Below are 27,330 nucleotides of genomic sequence, written 5' to 3' on the forward strand. Positions count from 1 at the left end.
CTTGAAGTATCTGTTTCAGCAAAAAGACACGTCTACCTTGTTCAGGTTTTTTTCCCATTGTCATTCTCTGTCTCTGTTGTTTTAATTTCTGTATAAAGATGCCGCCAACATGTTCAATTTTTGTTTATTTTATTTCTGCACAACATAGTGTGGTGAGTCAGACATGGCGAATGTGGCAAACCTTATACTCCATATCCACACAGTTATTTAAGGGTTCAAGATAAATAGAAACATGTAATCATTGTCAGTAATATACGAATAGTATCTGAAATAAGAACTAGATAAAATGATAAATAAAGGTTCTGTCCTAATACATACATTCGCTTTTGTCCAAATCCATGCTCAAAACCTATGTCACAAATATCGTTCTTGAAAATTTCTCGGCAAGGGAAAATGTCTGGATATTTTGAATTCCTTTATTTTTTTCGGGTTTAAATCGGGAAAAAACGTAAAAGTAAATTAATGGTAGGTCGAAGGTTTTATAGGATGTTTTAGAGATTTTTAGAGTGAATGAGAAGTTCAAATTATGAGAAATTCAATTTCTCGCAATAAAAACATATGTTTATCGTTTAATCAAAATATCGTGATTTTCTCATGAGAAATTGAATTTCTCGCCAATATTTTTGGTATAGCTCAAAACCATGTCTTTTTTTCATGTGTAAGCTGCTCAACATGCATGTCAATCAAGTCTTTTTTAAAGTGGAGTATCCTTGCTACATTGATTTATGTGGGTATGAATGTCTTCATGGATTGATTTTTTTAGAATTTCTGATTCTTAAAGAATATGCTGAAAAATCTTCAAGTTGCAATTGTGAACCAACGTATGCATATTTATGCAACGAAGGTTCCACTTCATTGCTTCCTTGCCTGGCATGTTTGATTTGTGTAAAAGGTGTGATATTCCTATATTTTCCTTAATAGTTGCAACTGACCTAGACTAAACTAGAGGTTTCCAAAAGAAATGCGATCAAAATTACTAATAAAGAAAAATACGAGCAATTTGATGGGTATTCTAGCACCCCTCTCCTATATAAGTCATTTTTTATTCTGGTAGGAAGAGGATTTTTCGCAAAAGTGAAGTCACAGCCACCCGTTTGCCACTAAGACAATCCTTAAGTTTTCCTAAATCATTTCAAGCATATAAAAATGTTCTAAGTCAAAGAGATGAGTGGGGTCCACCATTTTAGACACATCCATAGCATGGGCCTGGAATACTAGTTTTCGCATACTTAAAGGTCGGTGTTCTCATTAGATACTCCCAGCAACCTAGGAGAATCAATATTTTTTTATTTCTAAAATTCGTACAAAGTTCATCAAAACTTGAAGATAATCAAGAAAACAAACAAGAAAACACAATGTGGTTATATAAGTGCATCAAACTGAACCCTAACCCATCTTACACAAGAAATCCATAAATCAAGGTGGCAAAGGGGAATCAAACACTTACTGAATCAATTATTTTTTATTTATTTCTAAAATTCATACAAAGTTCATCCAAACTTCAAGATAGTCAAGAAAACAAACAAGAAAAGACAATGAGGTTATAAAAGTGCATCAAATTGAACCGTAACCCATCTTACACAAGAAATCCATAAATCAAACAGAAGAAATCCATATATCAAACTCAAGAAATACATAAATCAAAGAGGCAAAGGCGAATCAAACAGTTATTGAATCAATATTTTTTTATTTATTTCTAAAATTCATACAAAGTTCATCGAAACTTCAAGATAATCAAGAAAACAAACAAGAAAAGACAATGTGGGTATAGAAGTGGATCAAACTGAACCCTAACCCATCTTACACAAGAAATCCATAAATCAAACACAAGAAATACATAAATCAAAGAGGCAAAGGGGAATCAAACAGTTATTGAATCAATTTTTTTTTTTTTTTCTAAAATTCATTCAAAGTTTATCGAAACTTCAAGCTAATCGAGAAAACAAACAAGAAAAGACAATGTGGGTATGGAAGTGGATGAAACTGTACCCTAACCCATCTTACACTTAAAATCCATAAATCAAACACAAGAAATACATAAAGAGTCAAAGGGGAATCAAACACTGAGTGAGTCCATTTTCAGCAAGGTAATAGTACGTGAGGCCAACGAAGGTATAAGTATACAACTGGTTCTTCGTCTCAAGCTTGTGGAGGTACTGATAAGCGGTGTTCTGCGAAGGACCTTCAAATACTGTGTATTGGGCGAGCATCAACGTCCCTCGAGCGACAAAAGATTAGAACAAGGATTTCATCTCACAAATCGTAACCCTAGACTTCGAAGAGAAGTTTTCTTTTCTTACAGAGAGAACTTTTCTCGTTTTTGGTATTGGGAGAAATGTTTGGTTGAGGGTTTGTATGAATTTAATAAAGGGATTTTTGCAAAAAGAGTCCCTTAACTTTTTACTTTTCTAGTTTTAAAAAGTATGAAATTAATTATGGGCAATGAGCCGTTAATAGTCTAAGTTTAATATATATAAATGACCCTTTCAGGATGCGATAACTAGTATTCCAGGTTGCTGGGAGTATCTAATGAGAACATTGACCTATAAGTTAGAGGAAAAGCTTCCAAGGAGCTAAGAGATGACAACCCCTTGATCAAGTGAGATGAAGAAGGCATCTTTTTGTGCTTACTTAAATATTTGCAAGCAAATTAATAGAGGGAAAGGATTTTTATTAGGGATGTTATTGGAAATGACCTCGCTGAAATTTATCCTAATATTTTTTCCACTAACAACAACAATAAATAGTCCGATAATTTTGGTATGGAACGATCGATGGAAATGGGCTATTATTGGAAGTAAACTCACGAAATGCCTTCTGCGATGGTTCTAAGCAAATCCCTTACCACAAATATAGAGATAACACAAAAAATTAGAAATAAGCTTTATTATTTAAAATGACCCTTTGAAATTGCTTTGATCAAGTCATTGACAGTTAAAAGACTAAAAGGGTCATTTTTATATATTAAACTTAGACTATTAATGGCTCATTGCCCTTAATTAATTAAGTACTTTTTAAAGCTAGAAAAGTAAAAAGTTAAGGGACTCTTTTTGCAAAACTCCCTTCATTAAATTCATATAAACCCTCAGCCAAACATTTCTCCCAATACCAAAAACGAGAAAAGTTCTCTCTCTATAAGAAAAGAAAATTTCTCTTCGAAGTCCAGGGTTACTGTTTGTAAGATGGAGTCCTTGTTCTACTCTTTTGTCGCTCGAGGGACGTTGATCCTCGCCCAATACACCGTATTTGAAGGTCATTTGCTGAACACCGCTGATCAGTACCTCCACAAGCTTGAGACGAAGAATCAGTTTTATACTTACACCTTCGATGGCCTCACGAACTATTACCTCAATGAAAATGGACTCAGTAAGTGTTTGATTCCCCTTTGCTTCTTTGATTTATCGATTTCTTGTGTTTGATTTATGGATTTCTTGTGTAATATGGGTTAGGGTTCAGTTTGATGCACTTCTATATCCACATTGTCTTTTCTTTTTTGTTTTCTTGATTATCTTGAAGTTTCGATGAACTTTGTATGAATTTTAGAAATTAAAAAAATATTGATTCAGTAAGTGTTTGATTCCCCTTTGCCTCTTTGATTTATGTATTCCTTGTGTAAGATGGGTTAGGGTTCAGCTTGATCCACTTCTATACCCACATTGTCTTTTCTTATTTGTTTCCTTGATTATCTTGAAGTTTCGATGAACTTTGTATAAATTTTAGAAATAAATAAATAAATATTAATTCAGTTAGTTTTTTATTCCCTTTTGCCTCTTTGATCTATGTATTTCTTGTGTTTGATTTATGGATTTCTTGTGTTTGATATATGGATTTCTTGTGTAAGATGGGTTAGGGTTCTGTTTGATCCACTTCTATACCCACATTGTCTTTTCTTGTTTGTTTTCTTGATTATCTTGAAGTTTCGATGAACTTTGTATGAATTTTAGAAATAAATAAAAAAATATTGATTCAGTAAGTGTTTGATTCCCCTTTGCCTCTTTCATTTATGTATTTCTTGTGTTTGGTTTATGGATTTCTTGTGTTTGATTTATGAAATTCTTGTGTAAGATGGGTTAGGGTTCAGTTTGATGCACTTCTATAACCACATTGTCTTTTCTTGTTTTTCTTCTTGATTATCTTCAAGTTTCGATGAACTTTGTACGAAATTTAGAAATAAAAAAAATATTGATTCTCTTAGGTTGTTGGGAGTATCTAATGAGAACACCAACCTATAAGCATGCGATAACTACTATTCCAGGTCCAAGTTATGCATGGATCTAAAATGGTGAACCCCACCCATCTCTTTGACTTAGAATATTTTCGTATGCTTGAAATGATATAGGAAAACTTAAGGATTGTCTTAGTGGCAAACGGGTGGCTGTGAGCCTGTGAATTCACTTTTGCGAAAACCCTCTCCGCCCTCTCCGTACCAGAATAAAAAATGACTTATATAAGAGAGGGGTGCAAGAATACCCATCAAATTGCTCGTATTTTTCTTTATTAGTAATTCTGATCACATTTCCTTTTGGAAACCTCTAGGTTAGTCTAGGTCAGTCGTAACTAATAAGGAAAATATAGGAATATCACACATTTTACACAAATCAAACATGCCAGGCAAGAAAGCAATGAAGCGGAAAGCGAGTGGCATTTTCAAAATCCCAGCAACATGTATCCCATAGCTATCAATATTATTTTCTCCCCTTTCTTCTTAAACGCTACAAAATGGAGAACCCATGCTTGCAAGAAACATGATTGAAACATCCCCAAAATCAGTACATGATGGAAAATAGAAGCAAACTTGTGACATGGACTCATACATAGATAAAATAAAAATAAAAAACATCAGACAAAAAATAAATAATGACAAACTTACTTTTGTAAGGCCATTTGCAGAGACTTACCTTTCATTAACGAAATTCCTTAGTTGGGTCTTGACTTTGAGCTGCTTTTGAAGAATAAGTGCACAAACCCAAACCCTAAAGTTAAAGTAATACTCAAATGATACCATTCAAACAAAAAAAAAAAACAGACAAGTAATACTCAAATGAGAAACACTAAAAGAATAGAATAAAAAAATACACATGAAAGTTCAGAGCTCAAATCAAAAGCCCAACAATAATAAGGCACCGTCCAAAACACATTTCTTGCGGAAAACAGCAACAATAAAAACTAAACCAAATTATAGCGGAAATAAATATTTGCAAGCAAATTAATGGAGGGAAAGGATTTTTATTAGGGCTGTTATTGGAAACGACCTCGCTGAAATTTATCCTAACATTTTTTCCACTAACAACAACAATAAATAGTCCAATAATTTAAATGGGCTATTATTGGAAGTAACCTCGCTGAAATGAATAGAGTGAGGGAGGATATGCTATAGGTATTGTGTTCTAAATGTGGGAAGTATTCAGTCACAATCTACAAATGTAGTAATCATATGGTAAGCATATACGAGAAATTCTTAACCCCTTCTATGAATTGACCGAGAGTGTTCAATCTTGTAAGTATCCAGTCAGACAATGAATCAAAGCTCTTGATGACTTATGCTTGGTACTTGAGGTAATATAAGCAAAAGCAAAGAGGGAACTTTTAAACTAGTATATGGTGATGACATCATTTCTTATTAGGAGTGATGATGAAAAAATCGGTAAAATTGACAGTGGCCTTGAAGAAAATTTTGACATGGAAAACTTGCGAGAACTTCACTACTTTGCGTTGAAGTAAAGAAAACAAAGAAAGACATGGTACTGACCCAGAAGCAATTGTCATGGATCTTCTAAGCATATTTCGTATGGCCAATGGAAAGCCTGTTGGATCACCTACAGTGTACAATAAAAAGGCTAGTGGCCAGATATCACCTATGTAGCCAATAAAGTCTGTCAATTTTTGCATGATTAGAAGCAAGAGAACATACAGGATACAGAAAGGATCATGATGAATGTCAAAGAGACTTTGAATCGTGGTCTTTTGTTTGGTCTTGATCAGAGGAATGAAGTAAAGCAATAGGCAACAGACACTTAGAGATCGATTAATGGGTATTATATCCTACTTATTGATTGCCTTATTTCTTGGAATGGAAAGCAACACACAGTGCAAGACCTAATGATGCTGACAAGGTTTTAAATTTCAGTTTCGGTTTCGGTTTCAGCCGAAACCCCGAAATTTCAAGGGAAAAAAAGGAAATTTCATTATTGTGCCGAAATTTCAGAAAAAAAAAAAGTAAATTTCTGAAAAAAAAATTACATTTTCCCAAATTTTCAGCCAAAATTTCGGCAGAAATTTGGGATTCTGGCCGAATGTTCTGTTTCATGTGATTTCAGTTTCGGTCCCAACTGGAATCTGAAATTTTAATTTCAGTATTTTGGCCGAAATTTAAAACCATGCCTGCTGCAGAATATAGAGCTATGGCTTCTACTAATACAGAAATGAGTTTGATAAGCTTCAAGAGTTATATATGCTTTTAAGGCAACATGCAAAGTTATATTTTGAAAATCAAAGTTCAAAACTAAACTGTCACAAAATATAGTGTTTCATGCCTGAAGAAAATACATAGTGATTGATTTCCATTTTCTAGAGAAATAGTGGAGAGTAGTGAGATTATCCCAAGAGCAAGTAGTTTACATCTTTACCATACATGTGTTCGTTTGTATTTGGTTGACAACATGTACATGATGAGAGGAACAGTTTCACTTGAGGGGGGAAGGTGGGAGTATTAGAAATAACACAAACATGTACGTATCCTTATCGTGTATGTGTCATTAATGGCAGTTCTACAATTTAGGTTGTACTCATCATAATAACACAATTAAAACTGCACAATCAGTTTGTCTCTCTCCTACCTTTTATACTTCATTCCCTCCCTCCCTCCCTCCCTCTCTCTTTATAGATCAAATTATTGCAGTTTAAACACTATGTGGCTGATTTTTTATGGAATTACTTGGATGCATATTGTCACCGTCTGTTATATAACAAACCTGATTGGCTACGTATCATTATGGTAAGTCATTAATGGAACCTCTATGATTTAGGTTGTTTTCTGCCATATAATTGTGAGGGATTCAGGGTGTAATCATCACAATTATAGTGAGTGATTACGGGTGTAATCATCATAATTATAGTGAGTGATTAGGGTTGTAATCATCATAATAATACTTGTAATCATTATAGTAATACTCTCTCTCTCTCTCTCTCTCTCTCTAGATCAAGTTATTTACTTGGATGCATACTGTCATCGTCTGTTGTATAAGAAACCTGATTGGCCCATGCAAGCTTACCAACCTTTTCCCAACACGTATCTGGATTATGGTTATTACGGCCACACTAATCACACTTTCTGAAACGTGTTGTATCGGCTGAAATATTTTGGTTTACCCGAGTCCCAAAATGGAAATGCATTGAATTCCACAAATTACAAAATTTTGGTCTACAATTTAGCCATTTCGGTGCCTTTCAATTTCATTTCAGTCATGTCAATCGGACATTACACCATGAGTGTATATATTACAATTGTTAATGAAAATTTTGTAAAATTTTGGCCATTTCGGTACTTTTTTGTTTCATTTCAGTCATGTCAACTGAAACGTCACACCGCAAATGTATTTATTACATTTTTTAATCGTGATTTTTTCATACATTTGTATTGCCTCAGGTCTGATCTAGGGCCCCTATGGTTTATTGTTAAATATCTAGTTTTGTTGAGTTTTAGATCCATAAAATCCCATTTATTTAGACCCAAGTAAATTCAGTTCTCTCCTAAATCGAGACCCAAGTAAATGTAGTTCTCTCCATCCAGAAACAGCTAATTGGATGGTTGGTATTACCCACTAGATGTGATGTTTGGCTTATTGGTCCATCCTACATGGGGACCCACAAGATGAATTGTCTATCATATCACAAGGTTTTAAATCTAGGTTTTGGTCATCACGGAAAAAGACCTGTTTCGGTTTCAGCTGGAAATTTCGATGGAAATCCCGTAAATCAAGGAAACACGTGGAAACATATGCAAATGATAGAATTTAAATATGAAACTTCATGAAATGCTAGAATAAGCACAAATACACACTTAAAAACCGTAACCTAAGTAAGACAATCATCCATAATAGTGTAAAATCATCAAACACCTGGTGACATGCACTGCTGCACATGTCTGATCATTTAGTACACACTAAATTGCACATATAATTCATATAAAAGTTTATGCATAATACATCAGTCATTTCAGTTTCGGTTTCGATGGGAGTTTAGAATGGAAACAGAAACATTTTGGTCGTTTTGTGTCAGTTTCGATGAAAATTTAGAACCATGGCGTATCATGTGCATGTATCCTCTGTATGCATCGTGCATAACATATAGTTACTCATGGCTAGCATTGACATTAGTGTTAAAACATATGACACCCCTCATGTTTACGAAATGATGAAAATACCTTATTCTGAAGGTGATCTAATGGTACACAGATAATGTGTAACTTGTTTAAAGATGTTGACCAAAATTTAGAACCATGGCATATCATCTGCATGTATCCTCTGTTTGCATCGTGCATGACATATAGTTACTCATGGCTAGCATTGACATTAGTGTTAAAACATATGACCACCCCAATGTTTACGAAATGATGAAAATACCTTATTCTGAAGGTGATCTAATGGTACACAGATGAAGTGTAACTTGTTTAAAGATGTTGATCCTTCATTACTATAAGTGTGCAAATTGTAGGGCCACTTCGGATACCTCAAAAGTTATTTGCGTCTAATCATATGAACATGATTCTGAAGGTGAATATGATTGTTTGCAAATAATGGTTAAAATGGTTTTATGTATAATGTAGTTCGTAACTTACAAAGATGCCTTAATTTCCTCTTCACAAGTATGATTATCATAAAAAATCCTTATTTTCAAATAATGGCTTATTTGGGTGGCATCCAAAGAGGCCCAAATCTGCTAATTTATGCACAGAACAGAACACAGCAAGGGATTTTATCTTGTTGGTAAATAGAAGTATTAAACATATATAAAATGTATTATGTATAAAATTAAAGGGATTTTCTATTCTTTTATAGGCCTTCCTTTTTCCTTGGGCTTTATATTGCTTCGCAAATTTTGATACGGGATGTAATTTTCAGGTTGAGTTGCTTCTTGGAAAAGCCTATTCTGACTGGGGACATGTCAGTGATGCTGTGTCTGTTTATGACAGACTCATTTCCATGCATCGAGATGACTTTCGCGGGTACCTGGCAAAGGTACTTTTTATATTTAGGTGTTTAAATTTGGATAAAGCATGCAACTTTTTCTTTGACTCTCTCGAGTACTATCTTTGTAATTTACTATAGTGAAGAAGACAAAAAATTGTTTGTAGGAATAATAAAATTGCCCATCACGGGGCATGCCCAATTTTATTCACTTGTTATTTACGATATGAAAAAAAATACCCCTAATGAGAAGGGACAAAATAATGAGATGCACCATGTGACGTCACACACCATACAACTCAAATTAAACTGTGCATAACTTCCAACACTCACCCTCAAGCTGACACGTGAATGTTAACATGCCAAACTAGTCTAGAATCTTCTGAAGACAAATTTTTGGGACAAGTTTGGTTAAAATGTCAGCAAGTTGTTCCTTTTATCTAACAGAAGAAACCGTGATGATTTTTGCCTTTACTTTTTCTCTCACAAATTGACAATCAAGATCGATGTGTTATTTCACTCATTAAAATACTGTTGGTGCTGTTTATGGCTAATTGGTGATCACAATAAAGATTCATGGGACTATTAACTTTCACTCCCATGTCAAAAGGGCCTAATACCACATTAGCTCACTTGTAACATGAGCTAAGTTAGCCTTGCACTCAACCTGAAGTACTAGATCTTACCACCATTGCCTGGTTCTTGCTCCTCCAGGTGACTAAGTTACCTCCAACAAATGTGCAATATGAAATAGTAGATATGTGGTTAGTACATGAGTCAGCACATTCGGCATGTGTGTACCCTTCTACTATCATATGTCCTCTCCTGGCATAGACATCTTTTCTAAGTGCTCCCTTATATCACAGTATCCTCTAACATGGTTTTAAATTTTAGCTGAAATTTAAAAATATAAGCCGAAATTATAAGATTTTCACCGAGATTTCCACCGAAACCGAAGTTACCACCGAAATTTCTGCCAAAATTTTGTTTTCGGCTGAGGAATGAATCTACTCACCATACTCACTGCATAGGAGATGTTTTGATGGGCATGGCTTTAAATTTCAACCAAAATCCAAAATTTCGGATTTCGGTGAGGACCGAAACGAAAAGGTACCGAAACCGAAATTCCCGAAATTTCGTTCGAAATTCCTGAAATTTGAATTTCGTCGAAATATATATTAAAATAATAATTTTTTATTGCATTAACTGATTTCGAAATTTTGGTAATTTCGATCGAAATTTCGTCCCTAAAATCCAGGATTTTGTGTGTCAATACCAAATTTCACCCGAAATTTCGGGATTTCGACTGAAATTTTGGTTTCAGATTACTCCGAAATTTTAGCCGAGACCGAAATTTAAAACCATGTTGATGGGTAATGGTAAGGTAAATCAGTTCTCCAAACAATCTCTGATAGGTTCTCGGTTCAGTGACTCCCCTTGCTATTTCTCCAATCTATGATTTGGTTCCATAAGACATATTATATGTTTTGCTCTAAAGTTTACCTGTTTCTTTCAACATATCATGAATGTACTTTGTTTAAGAGATATGACGACTCCACGTTTTGATCTTGCTACCTCAATTTTGAGGAATTATTTGAGTGTACCCAAGTCTTAAATGTCAAAGACACGTCCAAGATAATCTTTTTTATCTTGGATAGTGTTATGACAATGTCTTCTGTATACACCACTAGAAATGTGCTATTCTTACCATCTGCTTTAATAAAAATAGAGTGATCTACATAACTTCTTTTGAAGCCTATGTGGCCGAGCTGAACCTATCGAACAATGTCCAAGTTGATTGCTTCAATCTATAGAGACCTTTCTTCAACCTACACTGCTTCTTGCTCTCTCCTTAGGCTAAAATCTAGGTGGTAGAACCATGTAAACCTCTTTCTGAAGATCACCATGAAGGAAGGTATTTTTTATATCCAATTGATGGAGAGACTAATCTTTATTAGAAGTTAAGGAGAGTAAAACTCTAGGTGTCACGACCCGGATTTGGGGCAAATTTTTAAACATGATTTTTTTTTTCAAATTCCAAAATCCCAAAATCCAAATCGCTACCCCAAAAGGGAAACAAGCGGACTCAACAGAAACCAAATACAACTCACAAAGTAGAGGCACTTTGCCCAACAAAGCCACATGGCCAAACACTCTTTCCTCTATCCCTTTAGCTCCCTTATTTGTGTTAATATCATCATCTCATCACATGTACCTACAAAACCTATAGATAGTAAATGAGTAAGAACGAGCTGAACAAGATCCCTTAGTGGCTTGCAAAATAAGAGCCACAATAATGAGAGTTGCATTATAAAATCATTTCTTATGATTAAAGGGTTAGTATAAGCAAAACAACTATTCATTAAAATAAAGGAAGAAATAGAACTAGTAGCAGAAATATAAGTAGAAACAAAAAATGCAAAGATGAATGCATGCGAAAGAAAAATGCATGAGACTACCCCAAGACCATACGGCATTTCAAACCCTCTTTCATTCATTTTCTTTTTCCTTTATTTCTCATTTCGTGGCATTTATATGCCGGCCGTTGATCTTGACTATCTAGGCCCCTACCATATTTAGGTGCAGCCTAGGTAGGATTTCCTCGGTCATCCTGTATACCAGGTCCACCTGAATGCATCGTTAGCCCAATGGCGTACGCTCTCCCCGGGGTGGCTTTGGCATCTCACCCAAGGTTGGCTCCCTGTCTTCCTCCCACAATTTACAATGCAATGCATGCATGAATTTATATGCACCTCTTCCCTCTGTCATGAGGGGTTTTTCCTTTGTACTTTCACCTACATGATTAGTACTTGACATTGCCACCATATTATCTCAACAGTTTATCAAAATAAAACTTGTCATCAATTTAACAGTCCAAAAGAAACGAGTAGTAGGCAAAGAGACTAATCATACGAAATATGGTACATTATCGTACAAGTCACTGTCACTTGCCTTGAATTCTTTTCAATATAAAGAGATTATATGAAATAGCTCTAGGTGTCAATCGGCTGTAAATATAAAATGTCAAAGGGTGTTAATCGGTTTAGTGCCTTCGGAGAGGATGGACCAAAGAAGCTTATTGACCCGCTCGAGCGGCAAAGCGAAGAACGACTACACCGAATACTCATGTCAAGCCTTAGTGTCCGCCCCTAGACCACACTAAGCGAAAGCCCGTTTATATGGAATTGGGACAAGCCCTGGATCTCCGAATAGCCTCACCTGAAACTAGTAGACACACTGAGCCACCACCTACAACGAGTCTACGATGGATGGACACATAACCGTCCCCCCAGTGCATGGGCCCCGTCACGCCACGACAGGTTTCCTCTTAACCTATTTGTTTCCCCTAGAATTCACTTTTGTATAAGTTTTCTAAAGACTCGGGTTGAGAATAAAGCTTCACTTACGAAGATCGATTTGTACACAATAATTTATGTAGCATATAGTTTCATTACCCCCGAATCTCCTTTTTAAAACAAGGGAAAAATACAGTTACTCCTCAACTCTCTGACATTATCAACTTTAACCCTGACTTTTAAAAGTCACCAACTACACCCCCTGAAGTTTCCATTTGTATAAGGTAAACCCCCTCTTTTGAAACACTGTCAATGCTAACGAAGACCCCATACCCCCTTCAAACCCCATACCCAAATCCAAACACTACCAAAAACACAGTGGGCCAACATTGTTTGGATGATCCAAAGCGTTCATTTGTTGGGCCCTGACATAGATAGGGTGTGACCAAAAAATCAACTCCATAGGATCATCTTAACCCTTCGATCCGTGGACGAACCGTCAACTAAGGGGGTCTACCTTATACAAATTGAAACCTCAGGGGTGTAGTTGGTGACTTTTAGAAGTCAGGGTTATAGTTGAAAATGTCATAAAGTTGAGGGTTGTATCTGTATTTTTCCCTAAAAACAAATTTAAAACGATTTTTCAACACTTTATTGATGCAGATTTTGATTAAAAACAGCCTTCAAAACACATCTATATAGCTTATACATAATCTATTTTCCACATAGTATCACATGTATATATTACATATTACGTACATGAGACAATCCTCTCAAAACAGCCCTCAATATCATTTAATATTGCTGATTTTTCAAGAAATCAGCACCTTAAATATTCACTTATACGTTAATTACATAGTCTAACTTATGAAAAACGACTTTCTCATACTATGCGACATGTGCAATTAAAGTCCTTCACAAAACAGCCCACAAAACACACTGTTTTGTGCTGATTTTGTTAAAAAAAAAACACATTAAAACTATAATCAACATACATAACACCATATTCCTTCGTGAAAAACTTGTTATATAATTTATATGATAAGTAACTATATATATTTCAGAAAAACAGCCACCTTTAAGTACTGATTTTTAACAAAAATATTGACAAATCCGCCACAAAATCACACGAATAGGTTTAGGCATCCAAAAATCATTCCTACTATACTCTAGATTACTCAAGTTAGGGTTTTTTAAAAGGAAAATACAATACATATATTTTTATGGCATAAAATCTTGAAAAGAAAATTTAAAATAAGTTTATTGATTCAAAAGAAAGTAAGAAAATCAATAAAACATTGTTAGAAACCCTAATTAAGTTGAAACAAGATCAACAAAACCAAAAACTTCGAATTTAAACAAGAAATTACGAAAAATATAATTTTCGGGCACTTCCTCGAAGACGAAAAATCGGATCAAAGAAAAGCCCTTAATCTTCCTCTCTCTCTCTCTCTCTCTCTCTCTCTCTCTCTCTCTCTCTCTCGGTTTCATATGCCCACAGTGCGTGCGTGAGTAGGGAGAAGAGATTGTGTTCACTTTTCTTTTTCTTTTTTTGATTTAATGTATGATTCCTATTTTAATCCTAAAAGGAATGGTAAGTGTCCCTTTTTATTTAGGTCTGTTTAATTCTATCACTATTAAATAAAGCAATTACAAAAAGGAAACTAATATGTGAAATTTTTTAAACATTATGTGGCCTAATAGGACAAATCCCATCATAAGACCCCACCTTAACAGAAAAAGGCCAACAACTTCACCAAATTGTGTCCTAATCGCAAAATCTTGGGTCCGTTGGATAGATAATCGAAAAACCCATCCAACGAGACCAAAATCAAGTCAAACAAACAAGATTTGATGCCCTAAAATCAAGCTATATGGGAATACACTTTGAGCCGTCGATTTCACGAAATTTCTTGATCTCTTGAAGATCAAGGGGGATCGATACTCAAGTGATGCGGTATGTTGATGTAGGACATTAGTGGTAGATTATTAACTTTCTTTTTATTTTTTTCTGTAGGATTAATATCCTATTTTTCTTAGTAAGTTTTACTTTTTCTAGCATTAGTTTCATGTTTTGTTAGTCACTTAAGTGGGAAAGAGATATTTTTTATTTAGTAGGATTTAGTTTCTTATTTTTCTATAAATATGAGAGCATGTATGTGAGAGGAAATCAATCATGGAATAATATCAAAGCCTTTTGTCTCTTTGTCTCTCTCTTCTCCCCTTTCCTAGTGGATTCTAGGGTTCTTCTTCTTCTTCCTAGTGGATTCTAGGACAATTATCGGATCGTACGCTTCGGGTGCAATTCACGTTTGATCCGCTACGTTAGTTGGTATCAGAGCGAGGTCTCTCCTCGGATCGGACCATCTTGCTTCAACGACAAATACCACCATCAAGGAGGATTGGATTTATGATGTGGATTCCCCGCACAAGCAAGTTTTCTTGATATTTACCCAGGTTTTGTTCTTCAATCTCATCTTCTATCTCTACCACCACAACTAAAAAAATTTAAAAAAAAAACAACAACAACACTAACATAAATTTCTTCTTACTACCCAAATCCCAATTAGAAGAATCCCTCTCTATATCCTCCCATTAACCCATTCTCGTGAGCTAACTAATTCCTCCAAACCGATACCACTTTCCCTTTAAATCCCTGAAAAAAAAAATTTAATTGTAACTATATGTGTATGTGAAAACCTTCACAAAACCCAGCACATGATCCAACCCCATCATTCCCAACCCCTCTAAGATTCCCATCACCCAAAGCTACCACTTGCTATTGCTGCAATTCCCTCTAGATAACAATTAAACCCATAATTTTTGGGTTGTTTTCCCTTGCTAATACCTATCTTTAAAAAAAAAAAAAAAACTAGCCATGGCCAATCCCTCTTCCTCTTATTAACTCATCTCATCCTAATAGCGGTATACAATCTGCTTCCTTAGTTGTTATAGGCGCCATCCTTATCCCATGCCACTTGGTCAAAATCCCTTTTAGTTAGGCCAAAAAAAAAAACACTTGCCCAATACCCAAAGATCTCAACTGATTTTCCCCTCGAAATCAGCCACCATATCTCCTTTCATGAATCGCTCCCCCCTTACTTTCCCAAATTTAGTCCAAAGTCCAAATACTCCTAAATAGCAGCCAAACCAAATCGAGTAGTTCCTATTTTAAAGCTGCAGTACCTTCTCTAATTTAGCCCATTCCCTTCTTTGATTGGCTAAATTACAAGCCAAAAGTCCTACCCAAAACAGCACCCTGTTTATCCCTCCTTGATTTTAGCCGTACACTCACCGCTTCCAAAACCCGTGGCATAAAGCCTTTTGTTCCCAACAGCTTGCAAAATCCGAAATTACAGCCTCACTCCCTTTGATACCCTACGCCAAATTTAGTGAATCCCCTTGCACCACCATCTTCTAATCATATCTCATTCGACACCTTTCTTTATTCTCCTAACTACCTAATAACTTCCAACCATATCCCTTTGTTTAACCAATTATTCCATAACTCCTCAACACCTCTTACCTAGACAGCCACCCTTTACCCTCCCTTATCCTAGTTTTACATTTCCTCCACCCCATGGATCTACGGTTAGTCCCACAATTCTTTGGATATGGTAATTGCGAATCTGAGTGTTTAAAATGGATTGACGCACTTGAAGATTGTATATATAAATATGGCCTGAGCAACGCAGAGGCAATGAAGTGTGTAAAAGCGACTGTTGGACTCCATGCCAAAACTTTCTTGAAAAAAATGGAACGAGAACAGTATAGATTGGGACAATCACCGTTCAACTGTTGGTATGAATTACGTGAACTGTTTATAAAAGAATTCGCGCCAATTGCCTATCAAGAGTCTTTGATGATCCAGGCTAAAATGAGGCGAGAGAAAGCCCGGAAGGGCAAAGTTCATACAAAGAGAAAAGCCGCGTGTCTTTTAATCCAAAAGACATGGCACATGTATCGGGCCAGAAGAGAATTTAAGAGGTACGTCAGCTCTGCAATCATGATTCAAAGCTGGTGGCGTCAAAAGATCGCCCGAGTGATTACTCGTGCACAAAATATGCCGCCAACATCATTTAGAAAGCTTGGAGAGTTCGAATCAGTCGACGGAGAGTTGTGATGAATTTTTTAGTTGAAGCACACGAGTCAGTAATGACAGTCAACGATTTTACTCATGTTTGTAACTCTGCCCTTCATGCCGAACAGAATGAAGGATACTTTCTTCCTCAAGTACCTCAGATTGAAGATTTTATTGAGGGCCTGATTTCTAATCAAATCAAGTGCTACCGCCGGCCCCCACATGTCAAATTACTAGGCCGATGGAAATACTTGATCAAATGGAAAGGAATTCAATTCGAAGCTGAAGCGAGCTACTCGTCATCAAAGATCTATTTCGCAACAAGCCTAAGTTTAAGTCTGTTCTTTTCATTTTTATCTAAACTCGAGGTCGAGTGGAGGGACTGATGTAGGACATTAGTGGTAGATTAATAACTTTCTTTTTATTTTTTTCTCTAGGATTAGTATCCTATTTTTCTTAGTAAGTTTTACTTTTTCAGCATTAGTTTCCTATTTTGTTAGTCACTTAAGTGGGAAAGAGATATTTTTGATTTAGTAGGATTTAGTTTCTTATTTTTCTATAAATATGAGAGCAAGTAGTATGTGAGAGGAAATCAATCATGGAATAATATCAAAGACTTTTGTCTCTTTATCTGAAATCCCAATAGGCAACCCAAGAGAGGGGTGAATTGGATGTCTTTAAAAATTTATCCTCTTTAAAATCTTTTGTTAGATTAGTTTCAAAAGCTTAAATGAATATTCTCTCTTAGACCTATTAACAAGCACTTGTTAGGTGACTTTTGAAAACCCTGGTTGATTATTTCCTTTTTAGTCTTTTTATCAAAATACTTGGTGGGTGATTAAAGATTACAAATATAATGTAAATCCAACAACAAGATGAAGGATTAAGATGAACGGTTTCTTTTAGGCCTTTTATCAAACACTTGGTATACATTTCATGGAATTTGACAATTTTAGCTCAAATATAAACTAGACATCAAGTGAGATATCTAGGGAACCTTTTCCAATAGATATAACAATTTAGTGCAATGTGTCAAAGTCTAATACAAATCAAGTTTTAAGCATATAGACTTTGGGTTTTCAAAAAGATAAACATTTAAGCACAAAATACATGGCATTCTTGCAAGATAGACATTTTTGTATCCAAATAACCATTTTCATATGATATAAATATTAAAGCACATCCCTACATCTACTAAGTCATAAATAGATCAAATAGGGGGTTTTGGAACGCAAACCATCTTGGGTCCATGCAAGTTTGTTCTATGAAGAAAATCATCTTTTCTAATCCACACATATTTGCAAGATTTCACAAACCTAAGTCTACACATAGATTTGTGATGACCTAATCTACCACAATAATCATATGAATCATAAGAATAGGTAGATGAGGATCTAGATAAACAACTACAAGAATGCATAGGTACACAAACATGTATAGCATTCATTTCTTGTAGGGATTTGTTTTCTAACTCTAGTCTTTCTTTTTCTAATTTTATCTCTTCAATTTCTTCTTTTAGTTCATAAGATGTGTTTACCCATAGTTTCTCTTCTTTTGTTTTTAATTCCTCTATTTTCTTTTCTAATTTTTTTTTGTTTTCAATTAACTTCCTCTCTTCTTTTAGCAAATTTTGATAGTCATTTTCAAGGTTTTCAAATTCCTTAGAAATTGAGTTGAGAGAGTTAAAAAGCTTTTGATTCTTGGAGACTTCAAGATTTAAGGCATCATTTAGTTTCTCACATCAATCAAGAAGTTCATCAATTGTAAGAGACTCATCCTTATCATTATCTTCTTCATTGTTATTTTCTAATGCCATAAAATATTTTACATTAAAAATATTTTCAAGTGAGGTCCATATTTCTTTAGCATTTTTACAATTAGCTATTTTATCAAACATATGAGAAGGTAAGGCACAACATATGACATTCATAGCTTTTGAGTTCAAGCAATATAATATTTTATCATATTCACTAATTCTCTTAGATTTGGAGTTTAATACAAAGCCATTTTCAATTACTTTTAATAATTCACTGTCTAGACTCTTAAGATAAGACCTCATACGGATCGACCAAGATCCATAGTCGGTTCCATCAAAATAAGGAAGTCTAGAAGCCATTAGGTTGCCAATATAGATCTTTTCTCTTGAAAAAATTTGAAAGTTCAAAAATCTATATAAGAGCCTTTAGCTTTGATACCAAGTGAAATCCCAATAGGCAACCCAAGAGGGGGGTGAATTGGCTGTCTTTAAAAATTTATCCTCTTTAAAAACTTTTGTTAGATTAGTTTCAAAAGCTTAAATGAATATTCTCTCTTAGACCTATTAACAAGCACTTGTTAGGTGACTTTTGAAAACCCTAGTTGATTATTTCCTTTTTAGTCTTTTTATCAAAATACTTGGTGGGTGATTAAAGATTACAAATATAATGTAAATCCCACAACAAGATGAAGGAATAAGATGAATGGTTTCTTTTAGGCCTTTTATCAAACACTTGGTGGAACCCTAGTTTATCTACTCTCTTTTTAGTTCCTTTGACAAACACTTTGTGAATGGTTCGTACAAGTAAAACAAAATTAAGAATAATGTTCAACCACAAGAGTTAAGCACTTACCACAAGAGTATAGAGGAAGAGACAAGAGGCTTTGACACAAGGGTTTTTATAGTGGTTCGGTCTTAAATCCAAGACCTACTCCACTCTTCTCAAGTTTGCTCTCCTTAAGGTATCCACTATCTTCCAATGAACTTAAGTACGGCGTTCCTTTTGCCTTGTACAAATCCGAGCGTCCAAGCTCCAAGGGTCTTAAATACGGCGCCCTTTGTTGTCAAATACAATGAAGAGAAGAAGATGTTGCTCACTTGCCTCTAGATAGACTAATACCAAGTAAAGCTCACAATGCACTCTCAAGGATGATTACAAGTAATGCCTAAACCAATCTCAAATGATTTTCTCAAATTAAGGCACAAGAGGTTGGTGAGAGAAAATTAACCCAAAAATGATTGCAAGTAATTTTCTAGGGTTCTTTAGAGTTGGAACATGTTCATCAAGTCTTTTGGACCCTTTGAATTGGTATAGATGAACTCCCAATTCAATATGACCGTTTCAGGGGCAAAATAGTCATTTTCGGGTCAAACAGTCAACAGTCAACTAGCCGTTGGACCCCCAACTGCTAGTTTTTTTAGTCCAGGGGCTTTCTCGGAGTTCCGAGAAAATGTCGGAATTCCGAGAACAATTCTCGGAATTCCGAAACTGGATTTCCAACAGGATTTTCCGATTTTGTAAAATTCATATCTTCTTCGTTTCTTATCGGATTTCGACGTCTTATACTCTACGGATATTAGAAAAATGAGAGCTATCTGTTAAAAATATTTTCAAAAATATTTGAAAATGTTTTAAACAAGTTTTGATAGGATTTAGTTGCTGGTCCAGGTTGTTTCTTCGGAACTCTGTTTTGTTCAATGTTGTGTTGATGTCATATGGATCCTAACATGTTGGTACACCACCATGGCCATTCACTTATCCATTTAAGTCCTTAAAGGGTGTGTTAGTCTCTTTGAAAAACATATTTTTAAGGGGTTTTAAGATGTGCCTTGATCAAGAGAAAACACAAGAGAGAAAGGTGATACATACTACCATTCTAAGCACCCTCTTGAACTTCTCTTGAGCCAATCTTCATTTGATCTTCAATGAGATGCTTGGCTTGCTTTGGGATCTTCAAAGGTGAGCTTTGCTTTGACTTCTCCAGTTGTGGTACAAGCTCCTTGGTCCTTTGCATTGGTTCTTGATCCTTTTGGCCTTTACGATCTTCTCTGTATGTGATGCTTGATGTGGATGATGTTGAGCTTCTTCTTGGTTGATCCTCCAAGGTGTGTTTTGTCCAAGTGTGGTTTAACTCCTTTGTCCATTGGTTGGTTCATCTTCAAGTAAAGGCCATCGTGTGTGTTGGTGCTATCATGGATTAACCTATAAATTTCATGTCCATAGCACAACACTCAAGGCAAACAATTATTCCATAAACGAGTAATCAATTTGAGTTTGTTAATTATCAAAACAAGGTGATTGAATGAACCCATGAGAACCCTTGGGCTAACACTGTCTCTCTTCTGCCCTTTCCTAGTGGATTCTAGGGTTTTTTTTCCTAGTGGAATCTAGGACAATTATCAGATTGTACGCTTCGAGTGCAATTCCACATTTGATCCGCTGCGTTATATGCCCTCCATTCCAACTTGATCGACGATCCGAGGGATCCGGTAATCGATCCAATAGTCCAAAAGGCTACAAATTACAATCTAGACCATTGATCTTTGATCAAAGGATCTATGGCCAAGATTTAATTAAAATTTATCAATTTTCCCGACCCTTAGTGGGGCTGGGTGTTACACTAGGTGAATTTTTTTTGGCGATGGGAGACAACGTATCTTGGTAGTCTATCACATAGAGGTGAGTGAACCCCTTTGACACTAATTGGGCTTTGTACCTATCAACCGACCTATCTGATTTATGCTTGACTATGTATGCCCCCTGCATCCCCAACCGCCTGTTTACTTTTTGGTAACTCAAGCGAATCCCATGTGTGATTCTTCTCTAGTGTTGTATTTCATCAACCATTTCCTGGGTGTGCAATGGATTAACGGAAAAGGAAAACTTTAATATGAAAAAGCTTCCCATGTAAAAGTTTTACTCAAGAAATTGTTATGCAACAGTTTTAATGCGATTGGAACGGAATCTTAGAAAATACATGATTCTACCATGATGTGATGTCTTTGATTTCCCCATTATTGTTCATGCGAATTTATTCGTTTATTGCTTCTGTAATGCCCATTGCTATTTCTCTTGATGTTGATACCGACTTACCCATTTTTTACTTGCTAAGAAATACAATTTTCCAAAATAAGGCTTTCATGGAATAAAGATAATATGCATGAGAATATTTTCCTTTATTGCAGGGAATTATATTGAAAGAAAATGGTGAAGTTGGAGACGCAGAAAGGATGTTCATTCAAGTACGTGAATGTTATTTTCATACTTTCCAAATATTTGTTTCTTTGTTTTTCTGCCAATTGACTAATGACATTGTATTTCCATTACAAAATGGTCAAGAAAACAATTTATCTTCCAAATATACGCAGAAGTTTCTCAATATTCGCATTTTTATCTATAGCAATAAGATTCAAACTCTGTCGTGGCCTCAAAATTGTTTGACAAAATGTTGCATTGCACTAGTTCCCACATCACAGCAGCTTCAAGTAACAATTTTTCTTTTGAATTACCCAACAACACTAAAGTCATGGCCTCAAAATTGTTTGAGAAACTGGCATTGTACTGGTTCCCACATCACAGCAACTTCAAGTCACAATTTTTCTTTTCAATTGGCAAACACAACTTCGCATGTCGATGAGAGCCCCAAAACTGTATGGAGATCTTTGTATTTAACTTTTGTCTTACATATTGCCTGTCCACCTCTAACAATTTTCTTTAAAAACATCTCTGTCATCTCCCAAACTTTCCTTCAAATTAACTGCTAATGGTTACACATTTTGATTTAGGGGGTGGGTGTAATTCGAGTCGAGTCGGCTTGAGCTTTTGCTAAAAAAGAATTGGAATCAACCCAAACCCAACCTGATTTTTATGGTAAAAGCTCAACCAAAATTCTCACAAATCGGCCGGAGTGGCACCCTTATTTCTATTGTACCCAAGTTTTATTTTAGTCATATTGGAAGAGGAAATTCAGATGTTTCCAAATAAAATCTACTTATAAATAATATAGAAGTGTGATGACCTGTTCAAGTGTTCAAATGCAGGCACGATTCTTTGCGCCAGAAAAAGTGAAGGCACTTGTGGACCGTTATTCAAGAAAGTGAGAGGCCCATATAAAAGTTGGGAGTGGTGTTTGTTCACTAATTCTGTACCTGTAATTAAACAACAGTTTTAAGCTGCATTTTACATACGTGATATCAGATACAGATAGAATATTTAAAACTTCACCAGGAATTGCATTGTGGACAGTTCAAGTATAGTAGCAGTATGTCTCCATTTTAGAGAGAGGTCATTTTTCTCCACCTTTATTTATTTAGAAGAATGCTAGTTGCAGTTGCATCGCAGCCTAATTTCAGGGGTATGTGCAGTTTGAAATGGCCACATGTATGGATTTATGCCTTTTATCTTTTATGGGTAGGTAACGTGGGTATGATGGAAATTTGGGCATTAATCTAGATTATCCCATACATCTAGGTCTTGTACAATATTGATTTTTATGAATTTTTAATGAATATTGAAAAATTAATTGCATACCTTAAGCTTGATGGCCGATTAGGTGTCTGGACCTGGAAGCTTCCAAAATAGAAAACCTCAAGCTTTCCACTTCCTATTCTTCTCTCTTCAAGTCTCTCTTACCAATTTGTGATTGATGTGGACTCCGAGAGTTTTAGGGCCCCTCCTTTTATAGGGAACCCAACATATTAGAGCTAGGAGGTGGAGTCTATTTGGATTAGAAAACTTATGGGATTCGCAAACATCCTTAGGCTGCCCCTAGAAGTAAAGGTAGTGCCTTACGGGACGTTAGGTAGTCTTATATCACGGGACGCTATTGGAATAAAAACTGGTGGAGTATGTCGGTAGAATACTTTTAAGGGGCACTCTGGTCTAAGTGAGGTGGTTGCTTCGACTACCTTAGGGGTTGGCTTCTTGTGACATCCTAACCCCCTAGGCTTAGCAGGGCCGGAATCCTGGTGGTTTATTGATTAGTTCTATAAGGATTTGCTTTTGTGTGTTGTATCACCACTTGTAGGTTTGTCCCAAGGGAGCTTTGGGTGTGGACTGTGAGTTTCCATGAGTTTCCAGAGGGATGCTCCAGTTTCTTTACTCGAAGATCGGACCAAAGACAATGTAAGTTGGGTTGGGTTCTCACTTGCATCGAGCGTATGGACGGTGCGTTATGCTACAACTATACTTTGCCTCTGCACCGTGGTACGTCTTATGTGTACGCCAATCTCTAGGCTTCCTATGAGTTCATGCCGGGGTGGTTTAGACCACCCTTGCGAGACGCAAGTCTTAAGGATTAGTCCATGGGGTATGCTTGCTCCTTGGATGAGCAAGCCCTTCAGGGTTGGTGAATCAGAATGTGATGAACTCAATACCTCATTCTTTGGTGGGCTTTAGCTATCCGAGTAAGAGAGTGAACTTATGCAATAAACTTGCATTTGGTCTCTCGATGCGGTGGTGTGGGTGCCTAAGTCTTTGGGCTTGGCGGAGCGGAACGTGGAGGGAACTGTTCTCACTTTGATGGACTTGAACTTGAGGGTCTTGTGTGTGATGGACTCATGATGTAGCTGATCATGAGAGTGGGTTCAAAATCAATCACAACAAGAGGAAGCTTAGTAGCACAGAGAAGGGCTTGGAGATTGTGAAAATAGGCATTGCATCAAGAGGTGTTGGGCGTGTAGGGTCTTCATGGCCTTGCACTTGAAAAGGCTAGCCCGTAGCATACTTGTATGTTGAGGCACTGCACGGGTTTACCTGAAAGAGATGGCAGGTTTGTCTCCAAGAAAAAGAAAAGGCTTGTGACACTTGGAGCACGTTATGGCCCAAGGAGTCTTTTCATTCAAGTAATAGGGATTTCAGAAGGGACGTCTCCAAAATGTCCTGCTTATTTGACTCGAGATCCTTTTCAACAACCGATGAAGGCAAGCTGTTTTCTGGTACTATGCAGGCATAGGAAGTCTCAGATCCCGCCCTCATAATCTGCTCAAATATTTATTCAGGGGTGGCATACGTTAGGGTGTATGGTTCAGCAATGGAAGTGTTATTAGGTAATGGATTCTTCCTAAGAAGTAAGCCCCTGTCTATGAGATTTTGGACAGCGTACTTCAAAGATATGCATCGGTTGGTAGTATGCCCTCGGGCTTGATGATAACTGCAAAATTCAAATTTATTTGAAGGTCTTGGAAAGGGGATTAGGAAGAGGCTTCAGATCAAGAGTTAAAAGACCCTCCTTAATCAATTGCTTCAGGACATTAGTTGGTGAGGTTGGTAACCGAGTGAATTCTCTTCTTCGTTTCTAGGCTGGTTTTTCCTTCCTCTGATCGAACCTGTAAACTTGATTGGGTAATCCGACCTTCTTGACTTCCTTAGTAGTAGGGAGCTTCTTGACATTTCTAGGGTCTGAACGGCTTTGGAATTCCAACCACAGGTCATAGCATCCTCGATCAAGCTATTGACATTAACGAAGTTCTCAGCACTTGGTTAATAAGGGATAAATATGCACTGAATCTGTCTCTTCACTTGACTAACTTCACCAGCTATCATGGCAATCTGCAGAGAGGTTCATCATCAATTTTGCCATTTTGACCTGGGTGGGCGTCTCATGTGGTTCAGCCATTTGAAGGGGATCGAATAAAATTGGTGAGGTAGACTCTCAATTGGGCTTAACGGGCTTCAGGGACGGCGACTTGCTTAACTGCAAAATGGCTAGGAGTTAGAACTAACTATCCTAACTAAACTCAAAATCTCTAACTAAACTCGAACTTATTTCGAAACTTTTAATTAAACTTTAAATTTTTTAACCTTGATTGAATTCAAAATCTCTTAAACCTTGATGAATTCGAATTTCCTAAACAAACCTTGATGAATTCGAAATATTATTTTTAAAACCTACTAATCTCAATTTTTTTTTATTAAAACCTACTTACTCGATTTATCTTCTAATGAATCAAAGTTAGAATATAGGAGTTAGAACTAACTATCCTACAAACTAATTTGAGATTAATTATAACTAGAATTGAAAGACATGAAATCCAACAACATCAACTATGAAAACTAAAACTAGAATATCATGCAAATTAGAATGAAAACTAAAAACATAAAGCCAGAGCAAAATAACATGAAAATTAACCTTAGCTTCTTTTGATGGTTGATGTGATGCCTTGGATGGACAGGATGAAACAAACTTGGATTTTGATGGATGGGCGATTGGAAGGAGGTCTAGCCGAATTTAGCTTGAGGATAAAGGGGAGGATTTGGCTTAAGAAAAAACAAATAGGGGATTTTCAGCTAAAGGGAAAAACGGGAGGGGATTTTCGAATTTTCTATGGGGAACTCTTTTGGGATTTTGTATTGAGGGGGTTGCTCGGCCAAGAAGGGAGAATGGGCTAGAGAGTTAGGGTCTAAAGAGTGCTGTTGGGTTCTGGAGTGAGCTGTAACGGGTTAGATGTGGAATGTGTACTGTTGGCTATGGGAGGGTGGCTATGGGTAATGGCTATTGAATATATAAGAGATGGGGTTCGGCTATATAGTTAAGGGGAACTAGCTAAGATGTGGGCTTCGATCAACTATCTAATTAAGGGAATGGGGTTGGGAATTAAAGTTAAGCGAATGGGAATTAAAGCTAAGGCAAAAGGGAATGGGAGTTAAAGCTAAGGGGAATGGGAATGGGAATTAAAGCTAAGGGAGAACTGAATGGGAATTAACCTAAAGGGGAAAACGGAATGCGAATTGATCTAAAGGAGTTGAACGATTTCTAAAGGGGGAGAGAGGTGGATGTTTTCTTGGGTGATTTTGAATGAGAACATGAGTGGCTATTTGTAGAACTTTGGGAGCTATCCTATTCCACTGGGAATCCTAAAAGATGTGGACGTCCAACATAGAGATGAGATCAAAATTTTTGCAAGGGAAATGATTTCAGCGCTCCAATGTTTTGATAAAAATGCTCTCACTTGTTTGTCGTGTAGCATTTAAAGGGCTTTAAGAGCCTTTTGAGAACAATAGTATCCTCTGACATCCCTTTAAATATTACACGACAGACAAGTGGAGCGCGTGTTTATCAAAACACTGAGGGCCTAAATCAATAAGTCATTTCCCTTTTTGCAAACCAGTCCTTCCCTTCGTCAAAACATCGTTGTCTCCTTTGGATTAATTCCATTTGTCTTCAATGATAAGGGCAAAACAATCTAACGATTTACACATAAAATTACAGCAAATCTAATCTAAATAAGATGAAATTTTTACATTACCTTTATCTTGACCAGAGAAGATTACTATAAAATTTTCATGGATTTTAAAGATGATTTACTATCAATTTTTTTATTTTAAAGATATCTGTCCAGATTATGAAATTACACAGAAACACATAGTAAAAATAGTCCGAATCAATCCAAACTTTGTGAGAACATGTCATTCCAGCAGTGAATCTCAAGAAAATATTTCTAGAATTGTTTATTGTAATTTGCTATTTTTTTCAGATTTAATATGGCATGCTTGATTTAGCATAAAAAATCATAAGACATATCTAACAGTAACCAAAAATATTGAAAAATTCACAGGAGATCATATCAGGTTTTAGTTACTTTTCATCGAAATTTGACTTCTGAAAACCCTGTATATTTTTCGAAAATTGGTTTTTCCCAAAAATACCTCTAGAATTAAATAAATTTTTAAACCCCTTAAATTAAATCCAAAATTCTTCAAACAATTCTTACTATTTCAAAACCTTAAAAGTCTGTTATATTTAAATTTTCATTGATTTGTGATCTATTTTGATATCTTTTTAAATTCGATATTTGGAATTTTACTCCTTTAAGGGTAGAGTTCAAAAGGTCAAATCGCTGTCAAAATGAAGTCAAAATTCCTGAAAACTCCAGATTTCTATACCTTTTAATACACAAAAGACTCAGAGATTGAAAAATTCAAACAATTGCAAAGGCTTATTAGAATTATTTTGTAAAATGAATTTAAACCCTCTTAAGTTCAACAATCAGATTTTAATATTAAAGAAATAG

General features: G+C 35.9%; 1 protein-coding gene and 1 long non-coding RNA gene across 3 annotated transcripts in view; one reads left to right on the forward strand and one right to left on the reverse strand.

Moving 5' to 3' along the window:
* Positions 1-22,665, forward strand: part of LOC143889966 (Tetratricopeptide repeat (TPR)-like superfamily protein) — a 115,959-nt gene extending 93,294 nt beyond the window's left edge. Inside the window, exons 14-16 of the mRNA XM_077394403.1 lie at positions 9,120-9,236; positions 21,505-21,561; positions 22,360-22,665. Coding sequence (XP_077250518.1) covers positions 9,120-9,236; positions 21,505-21,561; positions 22,360-22,419 — 234 coding nt within the window. The 3' untranslated portion in view covers positions 22,420-22,665. The remainder of the gene's footprint in view (positions 1-9,119; positions 9,237-21,504; positions 21,562-22,359) is intronic.
* LOC143889968 (uncharacterized) lies at positions 37-25,799 on the reverse strand. Of its 2 annotated transcripts, XR_013255065.1 has the most exons (4): positions 25,449-25,799; positions 11,297-11,409; positions 4,899-4,973; positions 37-135 (listed from the first exon to the last, which is right to left on the reverse strand). It is a non-coding gene; the product is annotated as an uncharacterized LOC143889968 (long non-coding RNA). The 2 variants fall into 2 exon arrangements; XR_013255066.1 differs by lacking the exons at positions 11,297-11,409; positions 25,449-25,799 and adding an exon at positions 22,338-22,510 and having other exon boundaries at positions 53-135; positions 4,899-4,939.
* Positions 25,800-27,330: the final 1,531 nt, after the last annotated feature.

Source organism: Tasmannia lanceolata, unplaced genomic scaffold (genome assembly GCF_043159265.1).
Source record: "Tasmannia lanceolata isolate RefF3 unplaced genomic scaffold, GAP_Taslan_0.1 ptg000013l, whole genome shotgun sequence".
Lineage (NCBI taxonomy): Eukaryota > Viridiplantae > Streptophyta > Magnoliopsida > Canellales > Winteraceae > Tasmannia > Tasmannia lanceolata.